This window comes from Nothobranchius furzeri, chromosome 14 (assembly GCF_043380555.1).
Source record: "Nothobranchius furzeri strain GRZ-AD chromosome 14, NfurGRZ-RIMD1, whole genome shotgun sequence".
Taxonomy (NCBI): Eukaryota; Metazoa; Chordata; class Actinopteri; order Cyprinodontiformes; family Nothobranchiidae; genus Nothobranchius; species Nothobranchius furzeri.
In genome coordinates, this window is record NC_091754.1 from 61,063,596 (window position 1) to 61,091,036 (window position 27,441).

Below are 27,441 nucleotides of genomic sequence, written 5' to 3' on the forward strand. Positions count from 1 at the left end.
GCCTCGACAATCGCAGAGTGGAACAAGGCCCACTCGGACTCAATGTCCCCCACTGCTCTCGGGACGTGGTCAAAGCTCTGCCGGAGGTGGGAGTTGAAGACCGTCTTGACAGGTTCTTCTGCCAGGCATTCCCAGCAGACCCTCACTATGCGTTTGGGTCTGCCAGGTCTACGCGGCATGTTCCCTTGCCATCTGATCCAACTCACCACCAGGTGGTGATCAGTTGACAGCTCCACCCCTCTCTTCACTCGGGTGTCCAAAACATACGGCCGCAGGTCAGATGATACGACTACAAAATCTATCATCGACCTGTGACCTAGGCTGCCCTGGTACCAAGTGTACCGGTGGGCATACTTATGTTCGAACATGGTGTTCGTTATGGCCAAACTGCGGCTTGCACAGAAGTCCAATAACAAAACACCGCTCGAGTTCAGATTAGGTGGGCCGTTCCTCCCAATCACACCCCTCCAGGTCAAGCTGTCATTGCCCACGTGAGCATTGAAGTCCCCCAGCAGGACAATGGAGTCCCCTGATGGAGCACTATCTAGCACTCGTCCCAGGGACTCCAAAAAGGGTGGGTACTCTGAACTGATATTTGGCCCATAAGCACAAACAACAGTCAAGACCCGTTCCCCGACCCGAAGGCGCAAGGAAGCTACCCTCTTGTCCCCCGGGGTAAACCCCAACACACAGGCAGAGAGTCTCGGGGCTAACAAAAAGCCAACCCCAGCCCTCCGCCTCTCACCCGGAGCAACTCCAGCAAAGTAGAGTGTCCAACCCGTCTCCAGGTCTCGGGTTCCAGAGCCAATGCAATGTGTCGAGGTGAGTCCGACTATATCTAGCCGGTACCGCTCAACCTCTGCCAAAGCTCCAGCTCCTTCCCCGCCTGCGAGGTGACGTTTCATGTCCCAAAAACTAGTTTTCTTGTCCGGGGATTGGACCGCCAAGGCTCCCACCTTGGTCTGCCACCCGATTCGCATTGCACCGGACCCTTCATGTTCCTCCTGCGGGTGGTGGGTCCACAGTTGGACGAGCCCATGTATCCGGTTCGGGCTGGGCCCGGCCAGGCCCCATGGGCGAAAGCCCGGCCACCAGGCGCTCGCTCACGGGCCCCAACCCCAGGCCTGGCTCCAGGGTGGGACCCCGGTAACCCTACGGGCCGGGTACTCCGACTCTTCGTTTTAACCGCCATGAAAGATCCATGAAAGTTTTACATATTTATTTAGAGTTTCAAGTAGCTGTAGTTAACTTTTCCTTCACACAAGTTGAAACTGATTGCATCAGAAGAAAAATACATTTATTTTAGTCGACTAAAAGACTGACTAAAATTCTCTTTAATTTTAGTCACACTTTAGTCTTCCAATTTATTTTAGTTTCAAAGACACTGCTCTCAGGAAGGATAAGGCCATTTAGCACAGTTTAATGTTAAGTGGATGCAGAATCTTTGTGGTGGGGGGGAAACCAGGCCGGAGGACTACAAGGACGAGGAGAGGTGAAAGCTGACGGTGGTAGCAGGATGAATTCAGTTTTCGTCTTTTTCCAAGATGGCAGCCCTACCAGTCTATTGTTTGTCTGTTAGTCCCTGACTGTTATACGTTTTTGTGTTTGTGTGCTCTAATAGTTAATACTTTCTTTCCATTTTTTTTTTAAATTTATAGTAGATGTTATAATTAACATTGGCAATTGTTTTCTGGAGTTTTTGATTCTTGCAATTTGGAAGATGATCCTGGATTGTTTCTCCACCTCAACCCTTGTTGCAGATGTAATGATTTAAATTACATGTTATTTAAAAAGCCATTAAGGCGTAGGATTCCATAGGAAATATGAAATCCACCTCATGGATCTGTGAGGTTATTTTAAACCAGAAAATTTGAACTTTTCAATGAAGGGATTAGGTAACAGCTTCATATTCACTCAGAGACAACAGAAGAGAGAGAGTCAAGTTTAAAAATTTAATAACAAATTAAACTAGACTGACTTTAAACACTAAATGTATGGTGTAACTAATGTGGATGAGACGGTGAATGGATGACGTGTGATGTTGATCAGAACCAGCAAATCCGAAGAAGCGATTAGTTCTGATGGGAAATGAAGGTGATGTCGTCGCGTTAAGCGTTGGTTAGGAGGTCCATAAACACATGAGACACCATTTGCCAGTCTACATACCCTGAGCAAAAGTCCCCGACTAGATCAGGAGGTGTAAAGGTCCAGCTTGACCTTATGGAGCCGAAGCATGTAGAAAAAGCCACGGCAATTGACCACCCGTCCTGTGATACATCCGGGTCACGACAATTTGTTGGCGTCTGGTGAGACCCAAGCCTGGGTCTTGATGGTTCAGCTTTGGTTCAGCTTTTATTCGTGGCAAAGTTTTATACTTGAGATGTTTTGGTTTATTGTCGAATGAAAAATTACCAAACACCATCAAAACCACACCTCCTTCAGATCTGTCAGATTCTGATTGGATCAGTGAAAGTAATGCGTTATGTCTTTTAACTCTACGTGAAATGAGTTCTGTTGGAACACTTAAAGTCAAATTACTTATTATATTCTATAGGATTATAATAAAGTAATTAGTGATTTGATTGCACAGATCGGTCACATCTTATTTATTGACTAACACTTTGATGGATAATCTTTATTAAAATAGAGTTCTTTGATTAATTAAAAGAAAAGAGTTCATTCTTCATTCTTTTGTTGAGCTGAAAATAAGCATGTGTAGCGTTATGAATATTATAATTGTCTGCCCTTAACAGCTGCCCCTTCACACAGTAACATCGCCAAGGTCGGACGCTTGGTTCAGTATGTTTACATTCCAGGAGAAGAGACAGAAGGAGAAGAAGAACGCTTTCCATTAATTAATCAAAGTACTTTATTCGTGATAAAGCTAATCAGAGCATATGTTGATTATTAATAATCAGGTGAATGATCTGTGAATTAAAGATGTCATGAGTTATGTGTTTAATGAATAAACAGGACTGCACCAGACAGACTGATCTACATTACCATGGAAACGCATGACACATTGTTTTCAACCAATCAGAACTTTCGTCTGTCGTAGAAAGAACCTGGGTTGTTTAATGAAGTTGTCCAATCCGGTTAACTAAGATTTGTAAACAATTAGGGGATATAAAACAAGGCAACGCCATTTTATACTCAGTTCCATTGTAACCTCAGTTCTGTTCAATTGGAGGTCCTAAGGATTTCCATCGTCATCATTAAGAAAGTTACAGGCTGGCCAGCTGTACTTTCCTATTTTAAGCTGAGAACTGTCAAGCTGGAGATTTCCGCCGTTTGAACCAACGAGACGACGTTCTTTCAAAATAAGAGTGAACTTGTTGACGCCTGCCGACTGCTACCGGAGTCGACCCACAGACGGGCTTTGTAGTGCTGCGACCGCTGTTTCACCAGCTCCGGTCCATCCGAGGTCTGAGGACCTGGCATTTCCTGATCTACACGGGAGACTCCATAGGTACGTAGTAATGGCACAAAATGGCGGCTCATGTCATCAGCTTCTGAAGCCTCGTGGTAGCCTAGTCATAACAACCAGATTCGCTACGTCAGCCTAGAGATTCTGAACAACACACACACACACTCTAACACGAAACATCTAAATCCATATGCATTTATCATTGAGATAGTCCTGGTAGATTGTAAGAATTTATAATTATAGAAATTAAAGATTCTTAAACGATCCCAACTCTCTTTTCTTGTCTCTCAGTCAATACAGAGTGTTTGAGTAAACTCCCTGATGATAAAAACAACCACTTCTTATTATAATATTTTGATCTAATTATTGTGTATAAATTTACAAACTACAGATCATTACACAGGTTAGAAGGAATGCATGAGACCTTGAGACCATATCTCATGCAGACTAGTCCTGTGCAGAGGAGGGGAAAAAACAGTCATTGCATTATGTTACACCAAGAACACACGCTCCCCCCCTGACTTGTACCTAGAACATGGAACTACTAGCAGTTCCCTGTCAGCCGAGCGAAGGGCCCTTGATGGAGCATGCCTGTTCAAAAGGTTGGCCAAGTAAGGTGGAGCAGTTCCCGTAAGGGCCTTATACACCAGAATTAGCACCTTAAAGGGAGCCAGCGTAGAGATGCCAGCACACACGTGATGCTTTTAGGTGGTTTCCTACTGAACTTGTGCTTTGGCTGTTAAAAACCCTAACACTAACGCAATTCCCAGGAGTGTCACAACTATGTGAGTAAATTATGATCAATGATAAATGATCAGCACTTGTAAAGTCCCTTTCAGAGCCAGAGGACTCCAAAGCACTTTACACTACAGTGTGTTATTCATCCATTCACACACCCATTCACACACCGATGGTGATGAAGCTACGATGTAGCCACAGCTACCTTAGGACACACCAAGAGAGGTGAAACAAGTAAACTCACCATGATCCTAAGCAGTGTAAAAGCCTTGTGTTTGTGCAGCAGAGGTGGAAAGAGTACTTAAATACAAGTATAATTACTTTCATGAAATTTTACTCAATTACAAGTAAAATTACCTGCCTCAAAATGTACTCAAGTAAAAGGTAGCTTATTTCAAATGTAGTCAGAGTAAAAGTTACTTAGTTACTTTTTTGAATGTGCAAGGATGGGCTCTTCTGAATAGTTAAAAAAGACGATGGGGTATAAATCTCAAAGTGGCCGTTTTTTTATTTTATGAACAAATATGCATACTGAAGTACAAAGGCAGTTACACTGCAAACTAGTAACATAAATTAGGTTATAGTCACACAGTATTTTGCAATGTTTTTTTTTTACTTGGTAACGGGTAAGAAAAAATGTAGCGAAATACTTACAAAAAACAATACTTAAGTAAAAGTAAAATTACAGATTTTAAAAACTACTTAAAAAGTATAAATGCGCAAAAAATCTACTCAATTACAGTAACGCAAGTAAATGTAATTTGTTACTTTCCACCTCTGTTGTGCAGACAGCAGGACAAATGATATTATTACTGCAGTCAGAAACAAGCTGTTAGTCTGGAAGCTGTTCTGGTTCAACAAAAACACTAAAGTACTCACAGATGTGTCTGCACAGAGCTGGAGCCTCCATTGGTGCTCAGTACAGATTGTTGAAGGTTTCACACTCACTTATGCATTTGAGCTTCCCCTTCCTGTTTGGATTATTTTTGAAGTGGATGATGTACAACAGGGCAAAAACGTAAGTGACAGGCCCTGGAAACCAATAAATACATAAACAGTAAAATATCTCAACAACTAAATCTCAGATATTTTTGTACCCTTCAGTTCTTTATTCTATTGTCATTCCATGGACAAATGTGCTATTTGAGATTTAAATGTTTAATAAAATATTTTGTATGTATTTATTTGGCTCTTTGGATTGAATATTATATTTTGATTTTTACGTATTATAAAAGTTAAGTTTGTTGAGTTAGAATGCACAATGTAGTTTGATAAGTAATTGAGTAAGGCTTTCTTGATCTTGATGAGTTGAGTTAACTAAATGGATGGTGGGGCATTGGTTAAACTAATTATCTTAAGTTAATGTAACTTTTGTTATTTGTATATTCAACTTAAATCTTTAATTTCATCCCATTATGGCCTTAAGTACATTGAACATACTCAGCTGCATCAATTCAACTAATTCTTCATTACTACTTAAATTCAAGGCAACGGGTTACCTTGGTTTTTTGTTTACATTCATAAACCCAAAAAAAGCACATTATTTGTTGTTGTTTTGCATAGGGGTCTATAAATCTCGGTAGCTACGATAAATAAAATTGTTCTGTGCATTTACTTCCATGCATCGCTTTCTCTGTATTGTTTGATAAACTTTAGTTATCAGGCTTCTCTCCTGTGGAACCAGCTCCCAGCTTTAGTCCATGACGCAGACACTTTGTCTACTTTTAAGACTAGGCTTAAAACATTTTTATTTGATAGGGCCTATGGTTAAAATCTGATGTTAGCCCAGATCAGGACAAGTGGGGGAATAGAGGGAGGTGGAGTGTACAGTCGGTAAAGACGGCTCTCCCTTGCCCTGCCTCCAACATGCCTCCATCTAAATAGGATAGATGATCCAGAGTTAACTCTGTAGTTATGCTGCTATAGGCTTAGACTGCTGGAGGACACACTGACCACTTTTCACACTCTACTGCTTTCTTCTACAATCTGCTCTTTAACTGTACTATTTCCTGCCATTTCAGCTGTTAACTTTATTTTCTCTCTAAGTGTTTTTCTCCCCAGAAGAAGCTACAACGGTGTTCTGCTGAGCTGTGGTGGCCTCATGGAGGGGACCATCGTCTAGCACACTGCTGCTAACCACTAAAACATTCTCCCTCTCCTGATAGTAACTTTTTACTTTCCTTGACGTTGGATGTGATACTACTAGTTTACCCGTTTAATTATAGATCCACTAGGATAAATACAATAAAGTGTATCTCTTACCAAATAGAATATTTACTAAGAAATTACTATATAACTATAGACACATTACTTTGTGTGTGTGCTGCAGCATTAGGACTGAAACAGGAATGGGAACCTAAATATGAAAACTTTATAGATGTTAAGGCACGGGCTGGAAACGGGTGTGCTTTCACTTCATCTGCAAGTCAAAATGCCTTTAAAACATTTCTAAAACTAATTGGATTTACGATTAATCAAGTCACTCGCAGGATCAAACGTAGTGATCGTCTTTAGATGTAGACTTCTAATAATTGTGGAGATATATAAGTATATATTTTTGGGTTACAACCGCACCAAGTGGGTGAAATTGAGCTTTTTGCTCCATGTAAGGGGACCACAAAAATGCCCATGATTTACCAGACATAACCTTGTAATTTCATGATTTCAAGTTTGAAATTTATTATGAATATATCCCACAAGGTGTGCCCATTTTTAGCTCATTTTCAAAATATGGCTTCAGGGTGTGATTATAAACTTCTGTACCAGGTTTTGACGAAGTCCATCAACAGGTCATCAAGAGGTCATGTGTCACACCCTGTCCTGTCTCCCCGTTTGGTTCAGCCTTGTGTCTCGTTAATTACTCCCGTTTTCCCAATCACCTTAGCTCCCGGTCCTCCTGTATTTAAGCCCCGTCTGTTCTATGTCCTGTGCCGGTTCATTGTTTCATATTCCAGCGTGCTCCATATTAAAATACTGTTTGAAAACGTTCCTACCTGTCTGCCTGTCTTCCTGCCGCGTCTGGATCCTCGCCTCAGCTCCGCTCCACTCAGCAGCGCGTCTGACATCATGACACTAGACAGTGACCCTCTAGTGTCTAGCCTCTTCACCTTTTCCACCGGAGTCCGATTCTTCTTGTGGTTGTTACGTTTTACCTTCTTCAGGGAGGGGAATCCAAGAAGGCAAGAAGGAACTTATGTAAAGAAAAACAAATTTATTAAAACAGAGGATAACACAAAACCAAGGGCTGGAAATCCTAACAGCAATACACTAACACAGCCCATAAAACCCAGAGAGTCCAATGCTCGTATAAAATAAAGCAGGAGACTACGGCTCAGGTCTTTTAACTGGCAGCACCAAAAGAAAACCTATCAGACCCAAGTGTCCAACAGGATGGTACAAAGGAAAGAAAGATGTGGGATGGATTAACTAAAAGACTCGGGGTTATTTCCAAAACCTAAAGAAGCTTTCACCTTCTACATAATAATTCAGCAACTTAACCACAAAAGACTCTCAAACTCTAACAGTGGCCACTGTAGTTCTGTTACCAAGAGTAATTACTAAACCCAAAGATAGACTTAATAAAAGCTGAGGAATTATTTTCTTTCAAGACGTTTAAACTTCTAAAACCCTGAAACCAGCTCAAAGGGAGTCTACTTGGTTACGAGTAGCTCCCAGAATGAAAGTTCCTCCAGCCTTTTATCCTTTCCAGATCCAGAGAAAACGATTAGTCCAATTGCTTCCACCTGAAGAACTGTGGAGGGATCCACTAGTGATGAGGCTGCCGGTGCTCATTGTGGTTTCCATGGTTACTGGACAACAGCATGGAGGCAGCCATCTTGTATCTGGTTCTGGTGTTGTCACTCCAAAAGAAAACAAAACCAAAACAATGGGAAGAAAACTACCAAAACAGGGGGAAAAATTCTGACTAAACAGTAATAATAATAATATGACCAACCATTGTAAAACCCAGATGTCGTAACAGTGGTCATTTCTAACTCACTGAATGGGAATGTTCGTGTGGGAAATTGGTTTGTGTTGTCTTTGATGTGTGGCCGCACACCAGACATTGTAGGGCCAAAACTGTTACAGCCTGTCTGAAAGTTTATTTTATCACCACGAGTGATCTCTAATGCATGGACGTAATTTGGGGGTGGGGGGTGGGGGGGGGGCTTTTTCCAAAGTCAAGTTTTGACCCCTGCACTTTCTACCATCCAAAAACAATATTACGCTATATTAAATTGACACTGGTTGAGCTCTAGGACCAAGCAGAAAACAACCGTTTGTGTTGAAGCCTGTTTCCCATTAGAACATACTGCTGTTATGCCTCTCCTAAAGAAAAGCAAACTCCCTTATACCTTGGAGGGTGTCCAGCCTCTCCCTTAGAGATAGGGTTAGAAGCTCGGTCATCCGGGAGGGGCTCGGAGTAGACCCGCTGCTCCTCCAAATCGAGAGGAGCCAGTTGAGGGGGCTTGGGCATCTGGTCAGGATGCCTCCTGGACGCCTCCCTGGTGAGGTTTTCCAGGCACGTCCAACCAGGAGGAGACCTAAAGGTAGACCCAGGACACGGTGGAGGGGCTATGTCTCACCTGGCCAGGGAACGCCTCGGGATTCCCCCGGAGGAGCTGGCCCAAGTGGCTGGGGAGAGGGAAGTCTGGGCCTCTTGCCTTAGGCTGTTGCCCCCGCGACCCGACTCCGGATAAGCGGATGAAAACTGATGGATGGGTGGTGAAAGTTTTGTAACTATTTGTTACAAAGCTGTAGAAGCATTTTGTCCTTATGGGCTTCTGTAGAAGGAAGCATGGCATCTAATATGGCGCCGCCCAGAGACTTAGACCCGCTCCCATGTATTTTAGACCTGATCTTTTGGGTTGTATGTTACAAAGACGCCAATATTTTTCAACAACTGGGCCTCATTTAATTCACTTTCAACAACATTTCAATGGTTATTTCAGAGATTAATGATTTAAAACTACACATTGTCCCTTTAACGCCACACCTGCTGCACCTTTTAGGTTTTCTTGTTGATACAGATTCTTGTTTTATCTGCTCGTTTTCTAGATTTCACACCAGATTTTTGTTTACTTTCTGGATTTCCGGCCAGGTTTACGTATCTCTTTTTTCAGACTCAGTAAGTCAGCCTTTTACCTTCCTGCCACAGCAGCACAATCTGACAAAAAGTGAACTGAGACATTTTACGTTAAGAGTTTAATTAGTACTCTGTAAAGTCTCTACTTTCTAACATTTCACTGATCTTACATCATAAATATAAAATACACGATAAATAAAATGATCAAAACTCACACAGACACACCCAAAACCTCACACCGAATCATAAAACTTCATATTCACATAATTACATTTCCTATGTATTTAAACTAATACATGAAGCCACATCAAACGTTTTTCACTGGTTTAGCCTAGAAGTCAAAATTATAAAAAGCTTTTGAAAAAAACACATTTGTCATGTTAGACCCGTGGAACGTAAAACACATAATTTTCTACTTTTATTCAATAAAAAATATGAACTTCGGTGACTTTTCCTCTCAGTTCAGACAGAGAAACATGTTCACTGTAATGAAGTGATCATCTCATGGAAATCAATAAAAAAACAATATGGAAATCATCCACGTTCAACCAAAAGCTGCAAATTCTGCATATATATATATATATATATATATATATATATATATATATATATATATATATGTATGTATATATATATGTGTGTGTGTGTGTGTGTATATATATACACGTATATATGTATATTTGCATATATATGTATATATATATACATATATGTGTATATATACATATATACGTATATATATATATATATATATATATATATACATGTATATGTATATATACATATATATTAATATATATACGTATATATGTATATATACATATATATACTTATATATATATATATATATATATACGTATATATATATATATGTATATATATGTATATATATATATATATATATACGTATATATATATATATATATATATATATATATATATATATATACATATATATACATATATATATATACGTATATATATATATATATGTATATATATGTATATATATATACGTATATATATATATACGTATATATACATATATATATATATATATATATATATGTATATATACGTATATATATATATATATGTATATATACATATATATATATATATATATATATATATATATATATATATATGTATATATACGTATATATATATATACGTATATATATATATATATACATATATATATATATATATATATATATATATGTATATATATATATTCTGTTGTTTATTTTTATTTATAATTAATTATAGTTGTTAAATTTGAAAAAACAATAAAGTTCAACCTTAAATAAAAATACATTTATATCAAAACTTACAGCAAACACAAAAAAGCTCTTTTATTACAAAGACAATGCCTGTGAAACGTATAATTTATGACCTGATGTGTGAAAAATTTGAAAGACGTGTGGAGTGATTTTTAAAACTGAAGGATCACCCGTGAGCCTGTCCCTGTGGCGTTTTTGACTTTTCTCTGAACTTGTGTCGGCACGTTTCATACACTGCAGTTCCGGGAGTTCCTTTCTCCTAACGACGTTTCCATGAAACCATGAGGATGTGAGCACTTCACCCAAAAACAGAATTTAAAACACAAATATAAAAGGGTTTGGTAACACCTAAAAATAAAGGTCCCCAAATTAACGTTACTTAGTGCATTATTGAGCATTAATGAATGATTAAGTAAAGAATTAATGTTAAGTAATACATTATGAAGCAGACACCATCCCCTGGCCCTTTGTCCTAACCTTAAAGGAGTAGTTCACTTGGTTAATCATCTTCAGTGGTCTCTAGCAGGAATGAATGCCTTGTAAGTCCTTCTCGGGGGACAGATATTTGGACATCTCACCTCCGATTGGATAACAGCAACGTGACTCCACCACTGACTTGCAACGTAGATGTTTTATCTATCCATATTTTTACAACACAAGCCTGAGAAGCTTCTGCTGTGTGGTGAAGTTGCTAATGCTAACATTAGCTTAAAGTAGCCAAGCTGCTGTTTCCTGGACGCTAAACCAAAAACAGCCATCTCCGTTGGGACGTGCATCTGTCAGGCATGGTTTTACCGTCGATTTTCTATCAGAAGCTAATGCAGGAGACAGGTGTAGGAGACTATTTTCATGTTCCACCTGCATGAAACACTCAGAGTGACCGATTATAATCAGAAATAATCATTAAAATATGAGTTTTTTGTGAACCACACCTTTAAAGACACTTAATAATTGATATTTGAAATATTTGGGCTGCATGGTGGCGCAGTGGTTAGCACTGTTGCCTCGCAGCACGAAGGTTGCAGGTTCGAAACTCGGCTGCGGCCTTTCTGCGTGGAGTTGCGTGTTCTCCCCGTGCATGCGTGGTTTTCCTCCGGGTACTCCGGTTTCCCCCACAGATCACAACATGCCCTATAGGTTATAAATTGTAAGTCGCTTTGGATAAAAGCGTCTGCCAAATAAATAAACATAAACATTAATAACAGGATCCTTTGTTGATTCTTAAAGAGCAAATCTACTTTATTTTTGCTGACAAACTTCATAAATGTGTGTCTAATCGTGCTGTAGATACATGCAGTTAATAATTTGGCACTTAAGTGCATCTTAGTTAAAATTTAAATATTCTACCTAAAGCTGTCAGTGTTGCGCCCCCTTCAGGTAAAAACTCTGCACTACATTTGAATTTTAATCTGCCATTGCTATTGGTTAAGACAGGGGTAGGCAACCCAGGTCCCAGAGAGCCACAGTCCTGCACGTTTCCAGCCACGCATGAACTTGCAGCTTCTAATTGGCTGAACACACCTGATCCAGGTAATCAACAGCAGGAACAACAAGGATAATTGGAAAACAAGCAGGACCAGGGTTACCTACCCCTGGGCTAAGGGGTACCCTATGAAGTCAGCTGGCTCCATACGATGTCAAAATGCTGCTGAGAGTGTGTGTGTGTGTGTGTGTTTGTCTGCCAGGCAATGCCGCTTGTGTGGCATTTTTCAAACAGGAAATGGGAGTGGAGTTAGACTCTGGTAGGGGGGTGACTTGCTCTTTAATAAGTAGCGTTAATAAAGTGTTACCAAAGTCTTGTATGTTGCGTCAGTTTTATGCTCCTCAAGTGGAGGAGTTTAAGTATCTCGGGGTCTTGTTCACGAGTGAGGGTAGGAGGGATCGGGAGATCGACAGGCGGATTGGTTCGGCGTCTGCAGTGATGCGGACGCTGAGCCAATCTGTCGTGGTGAAGAGGGAGCTGAGCCAGAAAGCCAGGCTCTCCATTTACCGGTCGATCTACGTCCCAATCCTCACCTATGGTCATGAGCTTTGGGTAATGACCGAAAGAACGAGAACGCGGATACAAGCGGCCGAAATGAGTTTCCTCCGTAGGGTGGCCGGGCTCAGCCTTAGAGATAGGGTGAGGAGCTCGGACATTCGGGAGGGACTCGGAGTAGAACCGCTGCTCCTCCGGATCGAAAGGAGTCAGTTGAGGTGGTTTGGGCATCTGGTCAGGATGCCTCCTGGACGCCTCCCTGGGGAGGTGTTTCTGGCATGTCCTGCCGGCAGGAGGCCCCCGGGTCGACCCAGGACACGTTGGAGAGGTTACATCTCCAATCTGGTCCGGGAACGCCTTGGGGTCCTGCCGGAGGAGCTGGTGGAGGTGGCCGGGGAGAGGACGGTCTGCAGCTCCCTAGTTGGGATGCTGCCCCCGCGACCCGGACCCGGATAAGCGGAGGAAGACGACGATGACGAGTCAGTTTTATTGTAAAAACTGACTGACTTTAAGAAACAGATAATTTTCACAGCATCAGTGGTATTGTTGGGATTTCTGTGTGGTTCAGAACCAACAGGGACTTCCTCTAGAAACAGGAAGTTATGGCAGAATCAGATTTTTTTTTTTTTTTTTTGTTCTTTGCTTTTTTGATTCAGTTTCCGACTTATTCAAGCTTAGTTGTACTTTCCTATAATGAGAATTCGGCTCACTGAGCATTAGTTTAAGTTTTCCACACATAGTTTCATGTTAAGATCCACAGACCAGCTACGAAGGATCTGAAAGCAAAGCTGGGAAATGAGGTGGTTCTAAACTATTGCATCATGCTTTGTAAAGCAGAACATCTACATGACAGTTTTCTTAGTGCAGGACTCTGATGGGGGTCTGGTCTCATACTACTGGTTACCAGTCCCACTCAGGATCCAGTCGTTGAATTCCAGGAACTCAGATAGGGAGTAGTCTTTGGAAGGATCCAGTAGAGGTGCTGGTGCTGGCTGGAAGAGAGACCCGTCAAAACTGCAAGAGGTAGCTGGAGGGACACCTAGAGGACTGGGGACAGTGAGCATGGACAGCAGGGACTCAGGCTGGTCGTAACGAGCAGCAGAAGGCCCGAGGCCCGAGACAGCCTGATGATACTGAGGAGGAGGTGGTCGTAAAGGTGCAGCTGTGCTGTTTGGGTTTCCGCTAAGGTGGCATGGATAAAGCCGGGGGTCGTACACGGGACAACGTGGCTTAGCTACACGCGAGCTGTCAGACCCCAACAGGGAAACAGGGGGCTGTTCTTTAGATGAAGCAGCAAAGGAGGAGTCCAGTTTAGCTACAAACGCGTCTCCAGCTAAACGTTCATGAATCGAGTCCGCCTGGAGCCGAGCTGAAGGGGGAGGAACGGGCGGGTCACTAAACAAGGAGTGAGGAGCTGGTTGCGATGAGAAGGAGGCGGAATAAGGTACCAGCAAAGAGCAGGAAGGGGAGGATGATGATGAAGAGGAGGCTGGTCCTTTTGTAGATGCTGCAGCAGGAGCTGACGACGGCAGATCAAGCTGCTCTGTGTAGCCGAAGGCTTGAAAAGCCACTTGGGCGTGTGAGGAGGTAGAGAGCGGAGGTGTACAGGAGTTTGGAGCCAGAGGAGGACTGGGACTGGCTTTGCAGTCAGCAGCAGGTGAGCAGGAGCCTACGAGGCGGCAGTGAGGTCTGTGATGCTCCAGCGCCGCCTCGTACCGCTGGACGTCTTTCTTAAGCAGAGCGATCTCCTTCAGTAAAGCGGAGTTCTCTCGTTCCAGTTGCTGGAACTCCTGAAGAAGAGAAAAAGTAAACAAATAAATAAATAAAGAAGGAGAAAAGCTTTATTAAACCTGAGGAAGGCCTTTATCAGCCATAAAACAGAAGAATAAACACACAATATAATCACACCAGGCCTCCCGGGGCCTGTAGTGAACAACAGCAGACAGATAATGGCACTTCTCCAAAAGTGTTCCTGAACACTGCGACAGAAACCACAAGAGTTACAGAGCGGGTGAGACGCGGCCAACACCCAACATCCCAAAGGAGAACTGAAACATCGCGCTTCAAAGAAGCACGGCGAGTTCAGGGTGATGAAGCTCAGGAGGTGATTCCCTCCTGGTGAACGCACAGAGCTGGATTTGAACAAGGACTGTCAATCAAATCAAAATCTGAATTGCGATTATTAATAGCAGGTTAAAAAAATACCAGAACATAGCATTTTTCATGTTTCTGAAGCACAGGAGCTGACAAATCTCAGGCCCTGTCCACACGTAGCCGGGGATCTGCCAAAACGTAGATATTTTTCTACGTTTTGGCCTGTCATCCACACGAAAACTGAGTTTTTTCACACGAAAACGGATCTTTTTAAAAACTCCGGCCAAAGTGAAGATCTGCGTTTTCTCCGTTTTGGGTGTCTGCGTGTGGACGGACAAAACCGGAGTTTTAAGGTCCGCAACGTCACTTTCCGCGACAAAAAAAAGCTGACATCACGTGTGCGACCTGTGTTTACACTAGCCGACATCATGGATGCCCTCAGAGCTGCGCTCGCTTTATCAATTGTCCAAGCGCTTTCTGCTTGTTTGTTTTTGCAAGCGGAATTACTGCTCCTTGCGGAAGACCACAGACGAAGGACGAGGTTAAGAACGGGGGAAGTACTGCCGCCTACAGGTCTGGCATGTCCTTAACAACGTATTTATCCGGGTACGTGTGGACAGAGTTTTATTTTAAAACGAGGTGGTGTGGATGCAAGTTTTTGGAGGGGCGGATATCCGTTTTTTAAAAAACCCGGCTACGTGTGGACTAGGCCTCAGCCTAGCAGGCCACCCTATATATGTGGATGCACGGACGGAGCTCGGAGCTGGGGCGGTGTCTACGGTTGTCTCTGCACACAAATGGGCAGTGCTAGCACCAATCAGAGCACTGAACAATGTGACGTATGCATCAGAACACCAGTCGGAGTATTCCACCTGGTTCTTTTCTACAATAAAGGTAACTCTATCTGCTCAAGTCTCAAATAAAAACCAAAGTCAGACGAGAGCCGTTCCTGAACCGCAGAGCTTGTGAGAGGCACCTGGCTGCAGACCTCCACCGTTCAGTTCATTTTTGTTTCAAACATTTCACACACGTATCATTACAAAACATAATTTCATTATTTGTTTGAAAAGGAGTAGGCAGAAGTATTAACTTATTTGTCCCTACCCCCAAGTTTTACATCTTATTCATTTAATTTTCTTTCCATCTTAAATTAAACAAACCACCTATGAGAAAAAAAGAAAAAAAAAAATATATATATATGTATATATACAAACAAAACAACATATGGAAAGCAGAGAATGTGTAAATTTGCAGATTCACCAGTTATGGAGAAAGAAGATAAACCAAACAAGCCAAAAAATAAAAATAGATTGAAAATTTATTTTTGTGTTGGATACTGTTGATGGAAGGGGGGTAAAGGGAAAAAAAAGGGGGAAGAAAAAAACTAAATAAACATATGTTTAGAAAAAAAAAATACATTGAAAAGAAGCACAACAGCATAACCATCCACTTTACCGTTCTGGGTTAACCCTGTTTTCTTCATTCTTATACTTATGTAACATTAGTAATTTACATTTAATTAAGGACCTTAAGACATTAAAATTTCACATCTAGTATGAAATCCATCTTACGAACCACTGGGTTATTTAAATCAGAAGATTGGAACTTTTCAATGCAGGGATTTAGATAACACTTTGTATTAACTGAGAGACAAGAGAAGAGACCTTCAAACGTTTAAGATGGTTTATTACTAAATAATTTTAAACAATTTAACAAGACTAACTCTGCTAATGACGGATGTTCTGTTAGAATGAGGTGAGATGGTTGGCGTGTGTGTGAATGAGTGTCATTCAGAACCCTCGTATCCGGAGAGGCAAGTCTGAGTGGGAGATGATGTTTTGCTCCTAGCTGATCAGCGTTTGAGACTTGTTGTCATAACCACATGAGACGCCATATTGTCGCATCCACATACCCTCAGAATTGAGACCTCCGTACAGATCCGGATGCCAGGTCCACAGACCCTCCTCTGGTACTGGAACCGATGAAACAGCGTCGACAGTACGACAAACCAATCTTTGGATAGTCTCCAGGTAAAAAGCGACAGGTGGTTCACAGCGTTAAAAGGGGGACCCCTCTTGGGTCAGCGAGTTCAGCTTTTATTCTGAAAGGTACCGTTGCTTGGTTGGTAAAAACAACAGATTTTTCCCAGCTTGACGGTTCTCCGCTTAAAAAGTGAAGTTCGGATGGCCGGTCCGATACTTCGCTTAGCATGCGGTGAACTCAATGAGATCTTCTGAACTGGACTAAGATGGCGTTGGAACTGGTTTTATTAATCTGGATGTTTTGAATTCTGGTCGAATCAAAGCTGACAGATTTATAAACACCACAGAGACTCGCCACGCTTAGACTCGCCACGCTTCAGACTAGGACGGTTCTGATTGGATCAGCAACAGCAATGTGTCATGTGATATGTTAAGTCATATTACTTATTAAAACATATTAATCATAATATTGTGATTTCACAGTTCGGTCACATTGTATTATTGACTAACAGTTGTTTTGATTAGCTTTACTGAAAATAGAGTTCTTTGATTTAATAAAAGAGTCTTCATCTTCTGTCTTCTGTTTAGAAGCAAATGCATGACCTTGAGGCTGTTTCATGCACTCTGGCGCTGTGTCAAAGGCGTCTGTGGATAGAGGATAAATAACCTTGAGGAATAGCTCCTTCATCACTTTACATTAAATTAAAATTTGGTTTTTATATTTTACTTTAAACTGGTTTATGTTTTTACTTTCTTTTATCTCTTCTTTTAGACTGTTCCATAATTTAACTCCTGCAATTGTGATAGACATAGTTTTTAAAGTTGTTCTAGCACTTTCCATTTCCCTCTTAAGTTATATCCACCTTCTCTTTCTTTGAACAATAAACAGATTTCTTTAGGAAGCAATTTATTTCTTACTTCATACATTATTTGTGCTGTTTTGAGCTTCACCAAGTCTTGGAATTTAATAGCTTGGATTTTGGTAAATAGTGCATTTGTATGGTCCCTGTACCCCACATTATTTATTATTCTAATGGCCTTTTTCTGTACTATAGTTATCGTCTGTATGTTACTTTTGTATGTGTTTCCCCAGACCTCTACACAGTAACTCATACATGGCCGTAGTAAAGCACAGTATAATATGTGCAGGGCTTTCTGATCCATCATCTTCTTTGCTTTCCCCAGGATGGCAACGACCCGTGCCAATTTCCCCTGAACATAAGTAATGTGTGGCTTCCAACAGAAATTATGGTCAATGATCACACCAAGAAATTTTATTTGATTTACTCTTCCTAAATATACATTATCCACACAAATGTCAATTTTGACGTTCTTTTGGTTACCAAATAACATAAATCTGGTTTTATCTAGATTCAATGATAATTTATTTATATCAAACCACTTTTTAATATCGTTAATTCCTGTGATCATCTCCAAGACCTGTGTCAATTCCACACCTGAACATAGTATATTTGTGTCATCTGCAAATATTACAAACTTTAAAATTTTTGATACTCTACAGATATCATTTAAGTACATAATAAACAATTTTGTTCCCAGTACTGAACCTTGAGGTACACCACAAGCTATATCCATCAAATCAAATTCGTATTCATTTATTTGTACATATTGTTTCCTATTCCCTACATAGCTTTTTAACCAATCCCCAACTATTCCCCTAAACCCGTACCTTTCCATTTTTTTTATAGAATTTAATGATTCACAGTATCGAACGCCTTTTTTAGGTCTAAAAAAACTCTGAGTACATACATCCATACATTCTGTTATCTCTTCCATTAGATCTATCAGTGCCAAAGCTGGTGATCTGTTGCTTCTGAACCCAAATCGGCTATCTGTCAATAATTCATGTTTTTCCTCAAAACTGCCAAATCTTTTTATGAACAGTTTTTCCAGTATCTTAGAAAACTGGGAGAGTATTGACACTGGTCTGTAGTTTGTAAAATGATGCCTTTCACCAGTTTTGTAAACAGGAATAACTTTAGCCACTTTCATATCCTGTGGAGAAACCCCTTTTTGAATTGACAAACTGAATATATATGTTAATGGTTTTACAACACTATCAATGACTGTTTTTACTGTTACCATATCAATATCATTCCAATCTGTGCTGATTTTGTTCTTAAGTCCTCCAACTATGTCATAGTTCTCTTTCTCTTCCACTGCACTCAGAAACATTGAGTTTTTATTCCTTTCAATATTTCAAAACGGTCAGGACGGGAAATGCATGGGACACATTACAAAATAAAACGGCAGACATACTTACGCTTGTAATTGATAGGTTTCAACGTAAAATATTACATAAAATCTATCAATTATTTCTCTATAGTTCATATGTAGTTGTCATTTAACACACTTACGGTTGTAATTTTTCAAAATGAACTAACGAATGGCCGGGATAGGTTTCAACATAAAACGCTAACATACGCTAACATACTTCTGGTCGTCATATTTCTAAATAAAATCCCGAATGCTGTTTTGGTTGAATCGCTCTCCTCACAAACGCATTCATTTTTTAATATTACGTCTTAGATTATGACAGAATATATCATAATGACCACGTTGTGCAACAGTAAAGGAAAACACAACAAAAATGACAAACAAAACTAAGGTTTACTAAATAAATGACAACTACATATGAACTATAGAGAAATAATTGATAGATTTTATGAAATGTTTTATATTGAAACCTATCAATTACAAGCGTTAGTATGTTTGCCGTTTTATTTTGTAACGTATAAATCAGAACGTGATCTTCAGCTTTCGCTGGAGCGGTTCGCAGCCGAGTGTGAAGCAGCTGGGATGAGAATCAGCTCCTCTAAATCTGAGACCATGGTCGTGATTCGGAAAAGAATAGAATGCCTTCTCCAGGTCAGGGATGAGGTCCTGCCCCAAGTGGAGGAGTTTAAGTATCTCGGGGTCTTGTTCACGAGTGAAGGAAAACTGGAGCGTGAGATCGATAGGCGGATTGGTGATGCATCTGCAGTGATGCGGGCGTTGTACCGGTCTGTTGTGGTGAAGACGGAGCTGAGTCAGAAGGTGAAGCTCTCGATTTACCGGTCGATCTACGTTCCTACCCTCACCTATGGTCATGAGCTTTGGGTAGTGACACAAAGAACGAGATCGCGGATACAAGCGGCCGAAATGAGTTTTCTCCAAAGAGTGGCTGGGCTCTCCCTTAGAGATAGGGTGAGAAGCTCGGTCATTCGGGAGGGGCTCGGAGTAGACCCGCTGCTCCTCCACGAGAGGAGCCAGTTGAGGTGGCTCGGGCATCTGGTCAGGATGCCTCCTGGACGCCTCCCTGGTGAGGTTTTCCGGGCACGTCCAACCGGGAGGAGACCTAAAGGTAGACCCAGGACACGGTGGAGGGACTATGTCTCTCACCTGGCCAGGGAACACCTTGGGATTCCCCCGGAGGAGCTGGCCCAAGTGGCTGGGGCGAGGGAAGTCTGGGCCTCTCGCCTTAGGCTACTGCCCCCACGACCCGACTCCGGATAAGCGGATGAAAATGGATGGATAGAAGTTCTGAAAGGCGGAACTCCATATTGTCGCTTTAAGGATCTTGTTATAAAAAGCTGAATTCCTGGTTCCAGACCCCATACCATCACACTTCCACCACCATGTTTGTGCTTAGAACTCTAGATGTGCTTTACATGTGCTGACCCTTGAAACCAGGAACTGCTGACACACCGTTGAGCTTTTGTTTTTTAATGAACTGTTTTGGTCGCGATGCTTCTTCCAGCTGAACACTGAAAGCAGAACCGAAAGAAATGAATGAGAGTAGATGAAAGTCAGGAATTACTACATGCATAAGAGACACACCCATTCATGAATTCAGCTAGCAGCTATTCAGCATTCAGTCAGGAAGCAGGAACTTCAATACCACGGGTTTTAGTTTCTTTTTGATTTTTTTAATTCAAAGTTATAAATCAGGTTAACTTAAACTGACCAGTTCATAAGTGTGAGACGTTTGCTCTTTGTTGGTGTTTTTAAGACCACTGAATAAATTATTCACTTGTCAGCAAGCCAAACCTGTTGATCACCACACCTTTTACATTTTCTACTAAGATGTTTCAAAATGTTTATCACAGTCTCACTGGAATTTTTGACAGTTTGAGTTTCTCAATCACTCCCGTAAGGCTGGTTGTACTCAGTGAACACGACCTAAAACTAAATGAGCCATTTGTCGGCACCATCAACATTTGTTTAGATTTCATTGAAATCATAAGCGGAATCATGTGTTGATTCTTTATTCCTAGGAAGCTGCCGTTTGTTGTGCTATCATAAGTACCACCCAGAGCGGTTTATCTTGACACCTGTCCATAGCCCGAGGATGGGATTTTCCCCTCAGCTATTAAAGCGTTTCCTTCTCGCTGTTTCGTGATATCATTTTAGACCGATATTTAACCTTTAAAACTTCCACAACCAGAAAAAAGAATCAGAGTTTCAACTTTTACTTATTTGGGGCTGTTAAGGTTATTGTGCTGCTGTGCTTTTTAATTACGTTCTTAACATATTTTACTATGTTTTTCTACCTCCTTGTGTTGTAACGCTTTGTGGTGCAAGGTGCAAGCAGTTTGGGGGGAGCACCTTTAATGTCATTGTACCTGCTGATACAATGACAATAATGACTAATTATATTCTGTATAAGGAAGTACATCTCTGAACTGGGAACGCCTTAGGGTCCTGCCGGAGGAGCCGGTGGACGGTGCCGGGGAGAGGACGGTCTGGAACTCCCTAGATGGGATGCTGCCCCCGCGACCCGGACAGGTGGAAGTAGACGAGACGAGATATGGAAGTTAATGACAATTACAATATTAAGGTCATAAGAATGCAGATAATAGTGTTTCTTTTTCTTTTTTTTAGTGTTTTACTAGTTAAAGCTGCTTTCTGGAGTTTTCCTCTTTCAGAAATGATGTATGATTTTTCTGAAATCCGTAAAAGTGATTGTCTCATCATGTACTGTGATAAAATGCTAAGCACGTCCCCTGCCCCGTAGAGCTCCGTGCAATAGGAAACTGAATGCCGACCAAAACTAACCAATAGTATTAAACTACCGCTTACTTGCTTCAAATTTAAGGAATACCTCGACTGATGCGGAGTAAGCTTGGGACTTTGGCGGAGATTCATTCTTTGGCACAAAAGCTGATGCCATCAAGGAGAGAGTGGACGAATTAGCACGGATTGGGATAGATTAATGTCCATTATTGGGATTTTGAGAGGTTGAGGACCAACAAACTGTAAGACAGAGAGGAAATTATCTCTGTCTGGCCCCAAAACAATTTCTAATCGGAATCTGGCGTCCTTGAGCCTGCAAGGCTCCAACGAAAACTCCCCCCTCAGAAGATACGTGGAATGTGCCGTCGCTATGGCAACTCAACTCTGTATCCATTCCCAGCCTGGGCGGGACTGCGGGAAGGCCGCTGAAACGTTCCAGGGACACTGCAACCCTCCAACCCTCAATGCTCCTTCCCCTATCCACACTGAGGTGACATGCGCTGCTTATCGTGGCTGCAGGAACTGAAGTGTGGAGAGTTCCAACCCACCACCCCACCTAGTGGACACTTATGTTGTGTGATGTCTGAAGTCTGTTGCATATCTCTGTCTGAGGTGTTTTTTTTTTTTTTGTTGTATTTTTGCAGAGGAAAGCTGCCCTCCCGGTGGAGGGTAACTCTGAAGTGCCTTTTTATTCCCTCCACCTGAACCAATCCTCATGTAACCCTCTGACCTCTATTAAGGTAGCGCGACTCAGGGTTGCGAATGACCACAGTCACCAATTCTTGTCATGTGTCTTGCCCACGTATGTCTGATCTCTGAATTGTGTGTACTGAAACTCTAATTTCCCTCTGGGATTAATAAAGTATCTTTGATTGATTTGATTGATTTGATTGAAGTAAGTCTCTAAAATATAAATATATGAGAACACAACATGACATGAGAATAATACTCGTAAATCAACGTGTTTTAGCTCTGTTTGTCGGCTACAGAAGCACATTTATAAACAGAAACGTGAAGTCACCATCTTAAAAAAACTGAGCGACAGACTTTTTGTGTGATATGCTTGTCAGCCACTAGATGGTGCCATCGGATAAGAGAAATACTCCGGAAAGAAACTTTAACCCATGGTGGACTATTGTTGCACATTAGCATAAACCCTCTTCTGGGCCCTAAAGCATCCAGCTGGAGTACACACACACGCGCACAGTAATGAATAATGAACTGAACTTGATGCACTGATAAGTAGGTTCAAGTGGAATGTTTACTTAGCGAAGCGCCTTGAGACGACTTGCTGTGATCTGGTGTTACATAAATAAACTGAACTGAGTCTCAACCTGACTATTAATGTGAGTTTCGTGCAATTTGATGGTTTTTTTCATTATTTTAACACCATTTTATCCCAATGAGGCAGAAGTTACAAGATCACAACTTAATTTCCAACGGCTGGCTGGTAAAACCGTTCAGAAGCACCGGTGAGAAGTTGTTTACTTTCACACGGGATGTCAGAGCGACTCTCTGAAGGAGATATTCTAAAACTTTTGTTTTATTTGAGGATTTCTCAGCTGCTGGTGATGTCAGACACTTATGTGGCTGCAGCTTGGGAATGATGCATTTGCTCCCTTTAAACCGTAATCATCTGCGATTTTTGCACGGACTGGAGCAGCGTGTGTGCTGAGTGGAAGATTTCATGATTTCAGACGGACTGGAGGTTTTTCTGTTTATTTACTGGTGTGTGTTGGTAAAAGTTTAACACGTTGAAAATGCAAACGAAACAAGAAGTGAGTGATTTACGTCGGGTTGTTGAGTCGGGACACTGTGTACTTCACCTGATGCCACTCTGACTCAGTGTTAGCTTACGTGAGCGGTACCAGGTATTACTCACGGTGTGGATATTTTATAGAAATACTCCAAACGGGAGATAAAAGTGGGACCTAATTATTCAGGATTGTTCAAACTTAAGCGACGGGTCGGTGTGTCTCGCACCTGTGGAATTTACCCCTCAGGGAGAAAGGAACAGACGGGTATGGAGAAAGGAAAGTGTGTGTGTGTGTGTGTGTGTGTGTGTGTGTGTGTGTGTGTGTGTGTGTGTGTGTGTGTGTGTGTGTGTGTGTGTGTGTGTGTGTGTGTGTGTGTGTGTGTGTGTGTGTGTGTGTGTGTGTGTGTGTGTGTGTGTGTGTGTGCGCGAGAAGGAAACACAAGGAGGCGGGCCGGGGGGAGGACTAGCCAGAGAGAAAGTCCTTCTCCTAAACCAGGGTATTGACAAGAAACGACTGCTAGTCTGCTGCTAGATTGCACAAGACACACACTCCAGATGACACACAAGTCGGTGTGTGACCAAGAGGAAAACAGAAACTAACAGGATGAAAGAAGGAAGCAGGAAGGAAATGTATTATTTTAAAAAGGACCTCATGGAGTTCATCGGCCCTCTCGGTTTGTTTCCTGCGGCTCTTCCTCGCCGCGTCTCTGTTCTTCTGTCGTCTTTTTGTCCCTCGGGGTCGTCCATCTCCGTCCCTGTCCTGCAGGGACAAACCAGACGTTAGTCTGCTCTACGTTACACGCCGAGTACTAGCAGGAAGGTTCCGACACATCTCGGCTCTACGTGCTTCTGATTTCCATCACAAACATGGAGAACAGCAGTTCCTACGTGTGTGTGTGTGTGTGTGTGTGTGTGTGTGTGTGTGTGTGTGTGTGTGTGTGTGTGCGTGTGTGTATGCGTGTGCGTGGATGCGCGCATGGATGCGCACGTGTGTGTGTGTGTGTGTATGTGTGTGCGTGGATGAGCGTGTGTGCGTATGTGTGTGTGTGTGTGTGGACGCGCGTATGTGTGTGTGTATGCGTGTGCGTGGATGCACGTGTGTATGTGCGTGTGTATGTGTGTGTGTGTGTGTGTGTGTGTGTGTGTATGTGCGTGTGTATGTGTGTGTGTGTGTGTGTGTGTGTGTGTGTGTGCGTGTGTGTATGCGTGTACATGGATGCGCGCATGGATGCGCACGTGTGTGTGTGTGTGTGTATGTGTGCGTGTGCGTGGATGCACGTGTGTATGTGCGTGTGTATGTGCGTGTGTATGTGTGTGTATGCGAGTGCGTGTGTGCGCGTGTGTGTGTGTGTATGTGTGTGTGTGTGCGCGTGTGTGTGCGCGTGTGTGTGCGCGTGTGTGTATGCGAGTGCATGGATGCGCGTGTGTATGTGTGTGTGTGTGTATGTGCGTGTGTATGCGTGTGCGTGGATGCGCGCGTGTGCGTATGTGTGTGTGTGTGTATGCGTGTGCGTGGATGCACGTGTGTATGTGCGTGTGTATGTGTGTGTGTGTGTGTGTGTGTGTGCGCGTGTGTGTGTGTATGCGAGTGCGTGTGTGCGCGTGTGTGTGTGTATGTGTGTGTGTGTGCGCGTGTGTGTGCGCGTGTGTGTGTGCGCGTGTGTGTATGCGAGTGCATGGATGCGCGTGTGTATGCGTGTGTGTATGTGTGTGTGTGTGTGTGTGTGTGTGTGTGTGTGTGTGTGTGTGTGTGTGTGTGTGTGTGTGTGTGTGCGTGGATGCGTGTGTGTATGTGTGTGTGTGTGTGTGTGTGTGTGTGTGTATGTGTAAGTGTGTGTATGTGTGTGTGTGTGTGCGCGTGTGTGTGCGCGTGTGTGTATGCGAGTGCATGGATGCGCGTGTGTATGCGTGTGTGTATGTGTGTGTGTGTGTGTGTGTGTGTGTGTGTGTGTGTGTGTGTGTGTGTGTGTGTGTGTGTGCGTGGATGCGTGTGTGTATGTGTATGTGTGTGTGTGTGTGTGTGTGTGTGCGTGTGTATGCGTGTGTGTATGTGTGTGTGTGCGTGTGTATGTGTGTGTGTGTGTATGCGAGTGCGTGGATGCGCGTGTGTATGTGTGTGTGTGTGTGTGCGTGTGTATGTGTGTGTGTGTGTGTGTGTGTGTGTGTGCGTGTGTATGTGTGTGTGTGTATGCGAGTGCGTGGATGCGCGTGTGTATGCGTGTGTGTGTGTGTGTGTGCGTGTGTGTGTGAGTGTGTGTGTGCGTGTGCGCGCGCGTGTGTGTGTGTGTGTGTGTGTGTGTGTGTGTGTGTGTGTGGGTGTGTGTGTGTGTGTGTATGCGAGTGCGTGGATGCGCGTGTGTGTGTTGAAAGATTTTGGGAATTATCCGGGGGGGTTTCCATTTTTCACTGAAGATAAAGAAACTCCGCTTCCTTTCTTCATGTTTGGAAAAACTTTGGAATTTTAATAATTTTTTGAAATTCTCTAAATGTTACTAAAAATAATGAATGACTGTTTTGCTCTGATATTAAAGTCGGACAAAACTGATTCTAAATGCTTTTAATGACATCTTAATGACTAATGAGTAGAATAAAATAAATGTGTAGTTTGTGGCAGCTGTTGGTGATTTATGGGAGCGGAACCATCCGGTGGGTCCTCGTGAGCGACATGTCACCTGATTTTTCTCTGCATGTGAAATTAATCCCAACTTCTGAGTTCTTAATGGGAAACAAAGAAAATGTCCCAACATATGTATACATTTAAACAATGCCAATAAATCAGTATCAAACAGGCATGAAACACAAATCGTTCTCCCTTAAATAAAAACATATCATCTCCACTTAGAACTCCTACCTTAGGAGAGAGCGTGTGTTCTAAGTTTGAGATCAAATATTTGCCTTCACTGCTCCCTCACACTCGTTTATAACCTGTTTCCTTGACTATTGAGGTTTAAGCTCAATAAAGTCCAACTGTCACATAGATAAAGCTATGAAGATATGACACGCAGTAAATATTCACAGTTTGAAGTGAAAGTGACACCTCAGAGCGTCAGAATACGATATGCATGATTAGTGAGGTGTTGACGGGTTTCAGGTCGAGTGCAAATATCAGAATCCACCGCAAAAATACTAAAATCAGACTCGTTAGCGACAGAATCCTACTATCACCGTTTGATTTTTGCATTAGACAAAATAATATTAATAGTAATTTGTGTCAATATGCATATTTCCCACCTGACTGGACATTTGAGTGATTGGTAAAAAGTTTAGTTCTAAAAAAAAAAATATTTACTGAAATGACATTGAAAATTTCCTATAATAATAATAATAATAATGAATGATTTGATAGTACAACACTCTTTTTCTACACAATTCAACGACACCAGTAATAACAGATGCTCCTGAGGGGTGGATGTGAGGAGGACTGACCGGTCTGCTGCACTCCTCTGCTGACAGGGAGCCACCGGGGCTGCTGGGCTCGTACCCGGTGTCCATGAACAGCAGGGGCATCTCTAGTCCCCTCCTGGCCCTGAGACGCTTGCCCTCCTGCAGGATGGGTCTCGGATCATGCGTGCAGAGCTGATTATCCACCCTCCGGAGCGGGTCCGCAGAGCTCCTCCTGCCCAGGACCAGGCTCGGTGATGCTGGGAGAGCAGCGTGTACTGAGCCGCTCCTCCGGGCCCTCAGCTGGTTTTAGTCTGATGGTGACGCAACATGATTCAGGCTGTGGGTCTTCTTTCGGTTTCGGTTTATTTTAAACGATCTCGTTCAACTAAAGAACCAAGGCCCTCGTGGTGCGTTCGCGTGCGGCATGTACGTTTCGCCGACCGTGCAGAAGGCACTCCGTTCTGGGAGCGTGACGTCACACGGGAAACCTCCAAAGACTGGTAACAGCTGATTAGGCTAACGCTTACTTCCTCCTCGGTTTTTAGGTGATAACGTGTTTGAGCAGCTCTAAATCCCAGACGCTCTTAATGCACCTGAAGGCAACACGGTGAAAGACAGGAACAGGTCCATATTAGGGCATGAGAGGGCTCGATTTTCCTCCACGTGCAGGGGGGGTTTCTGGAGTCTTTTGCCG

General features: G+C 42.4%; 1 protein-coding gene across 1 annotated transcript; it reads right to left on the reverse strand.

The window, feature by feature from the left end:
• Positions 1-13,273: 13,273 nt before the first annotated feature.
• On the reverse strand, positions 13,274-27,006 carry batf2 (basic leucine zipper ATF-like transcription factor 2). Its single transcript, XM_015946559.3, has 3 exons — positions 26,790-27,006; positions 24,013-24,123; positions 13,274-14,305 (listed from the first exon to the last, which is right to left on the reverse strand). Exons 1-3 carry the CDS (start codon positions 26,868-26,870, stop codon positions 13,409-13,411), a joined length of 1,089 nt encoding a protein of 362 aa, XP_015802045.3. The 5' UTR covers positions 26,871-27,006; the 3' UTR covers positions 13,274-13,408.
• Positions 27,007-27,441: the final 435 nt, after the last annotated feature.

Coding starts and splice junctions, on each gene's coding strand:
- batf2 (XM_015946559.3), bottom strand. CDS start 26,870: ATGCCCCTGCTGTTCATGGACACCGGGTACGAGCCCAGCAGCCCCGGT. Junction 24,124..26,789: donor CAGAGGAGTGCAGCAGACCG/GTCAGTCCTCCT, acceptor TTGTCCCTGCAG/GACAGGGACGGAGATGGACG. Junction 14,306..24,012: donor GGGCCGATGAACTCCATGAG/GTCCTTTTTAAA, acceptor TCTCTTCTTCAG/GAGTTCCAGCAACTGGAACG.